The sequence below is a fragment of the Enoplosus armatus genome, chromosome 2 (genome assembly GCF_043641665.1).
Source record: "Enoplosus armatus isolate fEnoArm2 chromosome 2, fEnoArm2.hap1, whole genome shotgun sequence".
Taxonomy (NCBI): domain Eukaryota; kingdom Metazoa; phylum Chordata; class Actinopteri; order Centrarchiformes; family Enoplosidae; genus Enoplosus; species Enoplosus armatus.
The window spans coordinates 17,865,198-17,875,905 of NC_092181.1; the positions used below are offsets into that span (position 1 = coordinate 17,865,198).

Genomic DNA, 10,708 nt, shown 5'->3' on the forward strand with positions numbered 1-10,708 from the left:
ATCACCAGAAGGTTAAGTCATCTGTTGTTCTGCTGTTTTAGTGAAGCAGACGGATCATTACAGAGGGAAACAGACTTTTTTTAAAAATCAGGACTTGATGGTTGTAGTGGGAAAATAGAACATATCCCTTCCTCACCCTGAAGAGTTTATTTTAGGTCACAGGTATTTGCTGTGGTGCCCTTTGACCCTAGCAAGGGACCATAGACTTCTCTACGTGTTCTCAGTGGTGCATTTTCAGCTGTTATCATTTATTGGGGACTTGATCCTTACAAGGTGATGACTGTCAAAGAGAGTGACGTATGTCTTAAGTGTTCACATTCTTCGCTGTACATGCTGTATAAAAGCAGACCACTCTGAGATGCAGTACGGTCAGCCGGGCAGGGACAATTGAGTTGCTGTCGGAACCGTCCGTCTGCAGACGTGAATAAAACCACAAGAACTACTCCCTTGTTGCCAGTCTTCTGTTTTTCCTGAAATTCCCACGACAATGGTGCTTCCAGGTGGTCGTTCTCCATTTATTAAGTTACAGATTTCTGAGTTTACCAGAAGAAAGTTGCACTCAAACGACCTACAAGCACATTGTTAATCTGTGGTAAACTCATACAAATCCCATGATACAGTTTACAAGGGACACTGTGTAATTTATAAGCCTTTCATGACAAACTAATCATTCAACTCTAAAGGATTGATTACTTATTATTTGATTGTCATGAATTAGTTGTAATTACTTTTTGAAACAGAAGTAATTTCAAACCATTTGTAAGTAGTTACATTTTTTTTATCTGTGCTTTTCCTGCTAAAACAACTCAAGGCCTGACATGAAAAAGGCCTATGAACATGCAAATGTAAAACCAAAAAAGTGAGCAAAAACAGGCTAAAAGTTGTTGGCTCTGCTGCAGAGTCGGGTGATAATTTTCAGCAGGTTTGTCAATATGATAATATCGTCTAAATGCTAAAATATATATACCTGTGTACAGTCTATGGTTCCAACAACAGGATACAGGCTTTCTTAAAGAAATGCCAAAATTACAAAGACACATTTTTTCCCTTACCTCTAGTGGTATTTATGAAATAGATAGATTTGTGTGTGTGTGTATTATTTTCCAGCTTTACAGACTTGAATACAACTTTAATTCAACTTCAGTGTGTAAAGGCTTCCTTACACCTTCTGTGATGTGTTTGGCCTTCTCGCACCTTAGCATTGTGTTGTGAGAGCAGAGATCGCCACGTTGTAAAGTTTTATTTGAAATGAATTAAACACCATACTTCTTTCAAGACATGTTCATGTTCATGTTTCTGTATAATCCACGGACCTCACTGTGAACTGGTGTCATTGAAACGAAGAAGAAATGAATTCGACCCTTTAATCGTGATCTAGAAGTCTTTTTCAAATCATATTTAAAAAGTAGCTTGAAGTACGAGCAAGTACAATTTAAAGCAATTTTATTGATGACAACAGATGAGTGAAAATGAGTAGTAAAACATTTCCATCTATTGCAGTCATCGTAGAAGGCTGATCATCTTTTGGGAAAGTTTTGTTCAGCAACAGAATCCTTTTTGTCGTTGTAGCAACATGGATGAAGTTCATGGTTAAATTGGCATAACTGTCGATGTCAAAAATGAAATAGTACAAAGACAAACTGCACACTTAACTGCCCAGATAAGTGTTGAGGTAATGTGTAAAATACTATTCAGATGAATGGGCAGAGTACAATCATTCATACATAAAATATGTACAGAGAGGTACATGAACACTCAGACACTGTTTTCCAATTTGCACAGAATGAGACATGAGTGCAACTACAACAGAGGAAGAATAAGACTTGATTTAAGAAATCAAATAATGTGTGAATGAGGAAGCACCTTGGTTAATAAGTGATGCTTCAGTTTCTGAATCTAAATAAATAAATTAGAAATTATTCTGCTTTATATTTGGAGAGGCAGAGAATGGAGATGTAAGCCAAAATTGACTCTGGCGTACTTGGCACCTCTAATCTGTAGTTTCAGAGCATACAGGCTCCGTTACATCTTCAGCAGGTCCATTTTCACAATAAAGCAAATAAACTGTTGGTATGAGCGTGAAATCTACAGTATAATGCAAAGCTAAAACAAAGACAGTAACAGACACAAAGGTGAGCATAAGGTCATATTGGCAATGAACCTAAAAAAGCACTTGAATGTAGTTGAAACAGTTTCAATCTTTAACTTCCCAACCGATGAGATATGACAGATGGTGTAAGAGAAAAGAGGCTAACTGTACGTCTGTTCGGTCAGACAAGTTCATGTGTAATCGCTGTATTTCCAAAAATCTTCTTTCCATGTAACCGAACATGTAAGTAAACAGTCGGTTTCACACCACAGAAACACAGAAAACGCCGGCAGGCATCCCGCCGACAGAAACCAGAGCTTCGCTTCTGACTAAACCGACGACCGACGGGCCGATAAAAGTGTTCAGGAAAAAAAGTGCATCATATTTTTGTCAAATACTGAGAAATAGCTGAACATTAAAAACAACACTCTTATAATAAACATCTGAAATATCTTCTTTTTTTTCTCACTAGTGCAACAACAGACTGGATCAAATGAAGAAAAACGTTATTAACCTGCAGGCAATCAAAGCTCTTTAAACATCTAATAATTTTCTTGTCACAGTAGCAGAACAGTTAAGAAGGCAACTTAATGATTTGATGCTTGAACACAAACATGCCAACATTATACACATCGCTCTTTTTTTTATAGAAATAAATAGCTGAATTATCATCTTTATCCTCTTCTTAAATAATTTCCATCTCTATATGACTCTGATGCACATTTAATATAAAGTATCTAATACACAACTGCAATTTCAACACTACTGTTATACATAATATAATTCTCTATATTTATCTTTCATTCAACTTTGGAGAGAAAATGCTTACAGAATGAAGACCTGTAAACTTCAACTTTTTCCACTCATTATATGACCTTAATATTATATAACATCAAATGTTGGTCCTTTTTTTGTCTTGTTTTTGTTGTTGTTTTTTTTACAAACATTATGTACAGAGTAGCTGATAGCGAAGGCAGGATTGTCTAAAACTCAAAATCAACAAGTGCTTTGTGTTTTCTCTATTGTGTCAGCAAAGTTTTACACCGTCCCCACAAACATCTTTCCCTCAGTGAAACCGAGCGGACAATCAGTACCAGTGTAGGATAATAATATGCAGTACTGGAAGAACATGAAGAAATGGACGTCCACGACTGTTTCTCACATATTGACCTGGAACATCATCACTACAATATGCAGCTACACAAGTCCTCAGAAACATTTTTGACTATGAAGCAGAGGCCAAAAACAGCAGCTCAGAGCTCTCCTCGTCAGAGAGGTTTTGAATCTTAATAAAGAACCCACATGACAAAACGCCTGCTCGGCATTCCTGTCACCTTGCTCTGTTGCACTCTACGCCCACGAATGTTGTGGTGCGTTGCAGAGACAGGGGCCGCTTGCCTCGTGACGAATGAGGTGTGCCAGGTAAAATGAACAAAACGTGCCACAAAGGAAGGAATGCGATGTTCTGCCTGATGTATCAGTTTAAAACCTGATTCCAAAAGGTGGGCAAGATGTCTTTAAAGCACAGTGATTGTAAGTGTCTAATAGGAGCTCTGTTTAAAGGGGTACTCCAGTGATTTAGTATTGCACTTTCATAGTGTTCAGGGACTCGCAAGAGACTGATTTAAAATAAATAAATAAATGATGCAGAAGAGGCAGAAAAATCCTGACTTTTGGTCCTTACTATGGGTCAAGCTCCTACACTTCTCATAAATAGTATTTCCTATAAACCCTCTGTGCCTTGTAAATGCATCTTTCCACATTTTTCTAGCCGCATGCCCACAGCTTCTAACGCAGGTTTCTGTGTTCAGAGATAAGCATTATGAGGATTATTTTCCTCCAGAGCCACAGAAGACATTACACAACCGTTTTCACAGTTGTATTCCTCATGAATTTTGACGTGTAACATTTTTAGAACCCCTCTTTAAGTTATCTGCAGCACTGAGGAGTGCACACCAAGTATCACCACAGTATGTATTGCTACTCATACTTCTTGAGAATTTCTGCAAGGTATGCCAAACTTGGGTGTGGCCATGAATTGCACCAAATCAAATTCCTAATTTGAAGGTGATACTGAAGACCTGATCCCTTGGATTTGAGCAAAACAGTAACACACGCTGCAAAGAGCACGAAGTGTCACATCACACCAGCTGCATATGTGCTTGGAAAAACCAGCAGAGGGAGCCAGAGGATGTCATCTGAAAAATATAAATAAGGATTGTTCAGAGCCTCGGCCATGACAAGCACTATTAGTAGGAATGGCACTGTTTAGTATGATTAAGTATGAAACTCACAGGATATATAAACACTGCAACACCTGTTCCATAAGAAACACAACACCCTTGTTCCTTGCTTACACTCAAATCAAATTGCAATAAGTTACTTTTGATTAAACATCTGCTTTACACGGTCCCTCTTCCCTCGTTAATGGCACATTGGAGAAAAAAACGTTCACTGGAATGAGGACAGACACTGTTACAAATGGCACCAGGTTGTGAGAGAAATGCATTATGGATCATCTTCCAGCCTTGTTAATGAGCAGTATCAGATACTGCACCCTGTTCTCTCAGTCGAACAGGTCTAGAGATACCACAACCATCGAAAACACAGAGTCCAGGTTCGTGACACGATGCTGTTCACGTGAGGAAGCAGAGGATGGTAGAAGAGGCTAAATGCATCGCTGCCATGCAGCCAGAATGACTGTCAAAGTCTGCGTGTAGCAGGGAGCGCTGTCCATGCTCTCTCCACTGCGCCTGGAGCTGGTGCAGCATGTTTCTGTCCTGGGTGGAAGCAGTAAGTGTTGAAGGTTGTCCGTTGTAAACGCACAGCAGTGCAGGGCAGGCAGGATGAAAACAATTTATTCAATCCTCGGCTGTATGCATTCGCACATCCACAAACAAAAAAGCTACCGTCTCGAGACTTTTAACCTTGTACTTCTGTGGAAAGTACATATGCTTTATAATGTGCTCCTGCCCCCGAGCTGTTGGTGTTGAAGGTAGTCTCAAGTATGCGTCAAGCATTATGTGGATGCAGACAGTTAAATACAGCGCTGTCACCTGGCTCCAGGCGTTTCAAGAAAGGGATCTGACTCTCTGCTGCGACACGATCCATTTTCATGGTGAAAGCAAAAAGACGACTGAGAAAGAGGAATCTGACAGTTTCGTTGGGTTATTTGAGTCTGTAAAATTTAAGATGTATAGTGCCTTAGTCCAAATAAGCCTCCTGACTGGTTTTCAGTCATAACCAACGTGAAGGAGATGTTGATTTCTCCTTACTGGAATAGTGAGTTTTTCTGTTTTGAAGTTTGTACTTGTGGAGTATGCGCATTGAGCCTCGGCCCTGGTTCATCATGGCGTTCTTCTGTTGTTCCTGTCGGTGCTGCAGACGTATTCAACCCCGTGGAGTGGGCTCAAAACAGCTGGTCTTTTCTTTCTGATTGACTGGAGCCAAGATGGCGCCTCTCCAAGACTCGAAGAATCTGCACAAAAGATGTTAGCAGAGACTGTCTGCTTTCACATGGAGGATTTTGGAGAAGCCAGGTCTCTTCTTCAAAGCCTGAAAGAAAAAGGGAGGAAGGGATATCACAATCTCATTTTCTCAAAGGCAACTGCTGTAGGATTTCTACCTACATATTGAAAGGTCAAAAAGCTCCATTTCCCTGTCATCTTTATGATTTTATGTTTTCTTCCATTAGCAGTAAGTGTATACAAGAACTGATGTATGACAAAGCTATAAAAACCTTCATAAGCTTCACCTCTACAGAACTCCCTTCAAAAAATGGATGATTAAACACCAGAAGAGAACATTTTGGCTTCCTTTTCCCAGCAAACTTAAAGAGGGAGGGATAAAAATAAATCATAGCTGTTTGCAGCTTTTGGAGAGGTTACCTAACTGCTGTGAGCAACCCCACCATCTTGAGTGTAATATCCAAGAAGAACACGCTGTAAACTGACTCATAAAAACAAAACATAAATAAAAACCAGGGATTTCACAGCTTTTATATCTCTGTTTGTGTGTGGTCAGCTACAAGAATGACCCGGGCCTCTCACAGTAAGCCTCTGCTCGAGTGAGTTAGCACCAGCGCATCCACAACCAACCATCACTGGGACTTCAAGGATTGAGTCATGCTTTAAATGGTGTGTAGTTGTGATAAAAATAGATGAATCTTATCCTCTGAACAACTATTGGCCAAGCTCATGTTAGTTATGAGCGTACACTGGTGCAAAACTCCAAGGACGTGTCGGCTGGAAAAAGAAACTATATTCACAAAAGAGTGCTTAACAGAGTGCAGACCTCTGTTAACAAAGCTAACCTCCGTGTTGGCCATTACCTTTACAAAGTCAATGCTGCAGTCGATGGATGGCAGAGTAGTTATACAGTAAAAGGATGAGTGTGTGGCACTGAGGGGACCGAAAGCAATACGTTTCTTCCTGTTTGGAGCCTAAATGTGCACACACACTTGTTATTTGTTTATGTGCTTACGGCAGATGAGATCTGCTCATCTGAAAACTGAAAGTTCAGCCAGATTGTGGCGTTAGAATAAAGAGTTTCAATCGGTTTCTCCCTCATGGTAACTTGTACGTGCAAAGCAGTTTTTTTCCACATGTATGAGCAGTGGATGAGGGCTCCCTTACTTAATTATGTCTGTGAATTTTATTATTTGTTTCATCAGCTGGCATGTCTGTGGAACACAAAGGTGTGTGGGTGTGTGTGTGTGTGTGTGTGTGTCTGTGTGTGTGTGTGATAGGTGTGATGTGAGACACAGAGGTGCTGTTACCTGCAGCTTGTTAACCATCTCATCGAACAATTTTCTAGCTTCAGGGCTGTTGGGGTCCTCAAAGTAGTCTTCTATACCAATCTGAACCACAATGGACTTCAGGTTGCGGCAAACACCTACACGAGGAGGATCATTATACATTTGTACTATTCGTAGCTATGAAAAGTAAATGCACAGTACCTTCCCATGATATTCTCGAAATAGGAAAGAGGAAGCAGACCTCAAGTGACTGTGGCATGCAGTGGCTCGACAAAACAGTGCAAAGAAATGTTGTTATAGCCGCCTAAATGCTGTTTTAGAAGCCTACCCAACACCTTAACCTTTTCAGTACCCAAAATATTTTTATGGCCTGTCTCTCACTAGAATATCACACAAATATTACATGAGATTACACAGCACAGTACATTTAATATCAAGTACTATATCAGAGGGACAATATTACAGTTGACCGTTAAATGTTGTACATTCACAACAGGATTTTAGACAGTAGGCCTACAGCACAGCAGTGTTCAAACTCACTGTTGAAGTGGAGCAGGGCTTTGGGGGTGACTGGTGTGGAGGTGAGCACCAGCATCTCCAGACCTTTCAAGCCCTCTCTGCAAACCTCTGCTGCCACCTCCTGGTTGATCTCGCTCACATGATCCAACTCCAGCACCTGCAGGCGCATGCAGTTCCTCGCTGGTGGTGGTGGTGGTGGTGGTGGTGGGGGGTGAACGGGAAAAAAAGGAAATGCAGAGATGGGAAGGATGAGTAGGATAATACATTTAAGGTCTCAACGAATAGTGCTTAAAATGCATTAGATGAAAAGATTTACTTAAGTACAAGAAAGACACTGGTTAAACGCTGGATCTGTGCTGTCCCAGTTTATGACCTGATATGACAATAATATTGTTTAATCATCTCTTAATTACAATTTTAATCACAAATGTTACTTCTGGCCACTTACTTGGATTAAAAAAGCAGTGACAGTATTTGAATATTTCATAAATATTGTATCTTAAATCACTAGAAGCAATTAAACTATGAATTGAAAAGTTGTTTTACAAGTAATACTTACCAAGAGAGGCCAGCCCCTGAATGCCACATCCAGCCCCACCCACACCGAGAGCACGGAGGTGCGGCCAACATCTTCCAATCGTCTGCAGGCATCTGTTGCTGAAACGAGCAGGTTGTTGGCTAAAAGAGAAAAAACATAGTGCATGTTCATCCATTTAATATCCCACAGCATTGATATCATAACAGATAGAGTATTTAGTATTAATCGAAAGTTACAGAGGTGTACAGTATATTACCATGGGTGTAGGGGCGCCACCTGTAGGGAGATGATGTCTCTACAGCCTGCTCCGAGGGCCCAGATCACCTCCTGGCCAACTGGATCTGTGGCACTCCTGGGGCACAATAAGTGCAGAAAATGTGTGTTTATAAAACTGAAATCTTTGTGCATGATGCAGCGGACAGTGTGCAAATTTACAAGAGAGATGGGATCTGGGTGTACTGGTCTACCTGTAGGTTACAGCCTGCAGAGCTCGGCAGTAGCAGCTGGCCAGCCAGAGGGAGCGATCGGTCAGCAGGTTGGGGCAGTGTGAAATCTTCAGTATCAGCAGGTTACTTCCTGTGGCCTTTAACAACGCCTCCAGACCTTCCTCCAGACAGCCACTTAGACGGAAACGTAAAGGAAGGTCAACAAAAAAAGATTGACAGAGACGGAGCAGAGGAAGTCATTCTCCTGTCCTTCAGAACAGCACTTCTACCATTTATAGTGCATAACAAAATGACCCTGCAGTGTTTGCAGCAATATATGCAGGAAGCAGCATGTCTATGCACTGTCCGCACAGTTTAAGAGCAGCTTGGAGCTAGAATATGCTCTGTCTCCTTCACACAAACAACTTCACTTCTTCCACTCATGTCAAACTTCTACTCGTCTTCTTTCAGGAAATGAAAACTGACATCGCACATGCTGATCATGATCGAACAGCACAAAAACGTCAGCGTTCAATCACTTATGTTCCTCTTGCTGGCTTCCTCTCATCAATCACTGTTTGAGGAGTCATTTAGGATGTCACTCAGTTCAACAGTTTTCAGAGCAATGTGCTTATTGTGATCTTTTTTTTAGGAAAATGTGTCTCTGTTTTTGCAGCATGTGTGTCTCACCGTGTGCTTTTCAGGTAGTCCTCCTTGGTTTCCTTCTTGCCCCGCTGTCTGGGTTTGAGGTTTTGCAGGATGAGGGAGTGCGTCTGAGTGCACCACTGAGACATTATGCTCAGGAACTAAGGGAGAGACATGGAGATCAGTGGAAATCTTCACAACACACAGCAAAGACGAGGCAGCCAAATGCAACACATGCTTCTGCTTCAATAATGCTGCTGACTATTGACTGCGTACTGAATATAAACGTTCACTATGCACCTTGGAAGAAATGCGAGCGTTCTCCAGCAGCACTCTGGTCCACACAGCCGGGTGACGAGCCACAAACTTCCAGTCACGGCAGACCTCCGCAGCTCTCAGCAGGGTTTTAGTATCCAGGTAGGTGAAGATACAGAAGAGAGCTGCACGCATCTTCAGGATCTCCGGACTGATCACCTCGTTGGATTTGGATGGGCTCTTTTCATGGCGGCATGGCTTGTTGTAGACCCCATCAGGCCGACCTGTGGGGAGAAAATAACAGTCTTTTGACCCTTTAACACAATGTGGTTTGGTCCAAGTCAAAACAAAGGGACTATTCTTGATCATTAGACCACTGTGTTGAATTTAGACTTTCAGTTTTTCGAGGATTTATTAAATTGTTGGATTACCAGACGGATTTGAAGGTCGGGAGGTTTCAGTATATTCTGCCGTATATTGTACCTTGATTACTTTTATGACCGCAAGTTCTTTCTTAAAATCATCACAACGGCAGATACGACAAGCTTCCAATCTAATGAATAAATTCACATTCATGTAACTTTTCATTCTGCTAGAAGTCCTGTAGAGTTCTACAGAGGCTGGTAAAAGGTTAAAATGATGCAACATTAAAGGCTGGACATGTGAATATTTTAAAGTTCAAATCCTTATTATTGGCCCTGACCATCTATAGCAGACAAATCCAGGCTTCACTTGGTCCACCATCTAAACATGTTAGTTCTGTCAGAAACCCAAGTGTCATTCCAGCCTCAATTATGAATTTCATATCAGCAAAGTCACCTAATCTTGCTTCTACCATCTCAGGAATATCTCTGCAGTTTGTTCAATTTTGAGTTGATTTTGATACAGAATCCATCATACATGCTTTCATTTCCTCTTGGTCGGAGAGGAAACAATTCACAGACTGCAGAATGACAAAACTAAGAAAAGATAACAAAACATACAACTTACTCCCCTTTTAATGTCCTAACACTGGAAGACAGTGTGTTTTAGATAAGATTTTTAAGATCCTACTACTCCTACTGCTTTTAGCACTTCATGGCCAGGCCCAGATTACATCTTTTAGTGACTTTCTACTTATCACCCTACTGAGGTCCTACATGTTGGCTGTATTTGGTATTTTACTACTCCCTTTTCCTGATTTTGTTCTTGCTATTTCACTTACATTTTATTTTTTTCATTTCACTTATATTTCTTTACTGTTCATTTTATTGTTCTTATTATTTTCTATTTTATGTTTGCTTTTTGTAAAGTAATCGTTGAACTGCTACATAAATAAACTTTATTATGATTATACATTTTTGTTGTAAGCATAGATTTCTAAAGCAAATTTCTACAGATCAAACACAAGTAAATGCAACTTCAACAATGTTGAAAAGATCTTCTGTCACATGGTGGCGCCAACCTTCAACAAGACACTAAATGAGATTACATAATTTTTT

The 10,708-nt window shown here is 40.6% G+C and overlaps 1 protein-coding gene across 1 annotated transcript in view; it reads right to left on the reverse strand.

The window, feature by feature from the left end:
- Positions 1–5,581: 5,581 nt before the first annotated feature.
- fbxo41 (F-box protein 41) overlaps positions 5,582–10,708 on the reverse strand; it is a 31,258-nt gene continuing 26,131 nt past the window's right edge. Inside the window, exons 6-13 of the mRNA XM_070924478.1 lie at positions 9,273–9,511; positions 9,018–9,133; positions 8,370–8,522; positions 8,159–8,254; positions 7,924–8,042; positions 7,386–7,544; positions 6,867–6,982; positions 5,582–5,644 (exon numbers count right to left, since the gene is read on the reverse strand). Coding sequence (XP_070780579.1) covers positions 5,582–5,644; positions 6,867–6,982; positions 7,386–7,544; positions 7,924–8,042; positions 8,159–8,254; positions 8,370–8,522; positions 9,018–9,133; positions 9,273–9,511 — 1,061 coding nt within the window. The remainder of the gene's footprint in view (positions 5,645–6,866; positions 6,983–7,385; positions 7,545–7,923; positions 8,043–8,158; positions 8,255–8,369; positions 8,523–9,017; positions 9,134–9,272; positions 9,512–10,708) is intronic.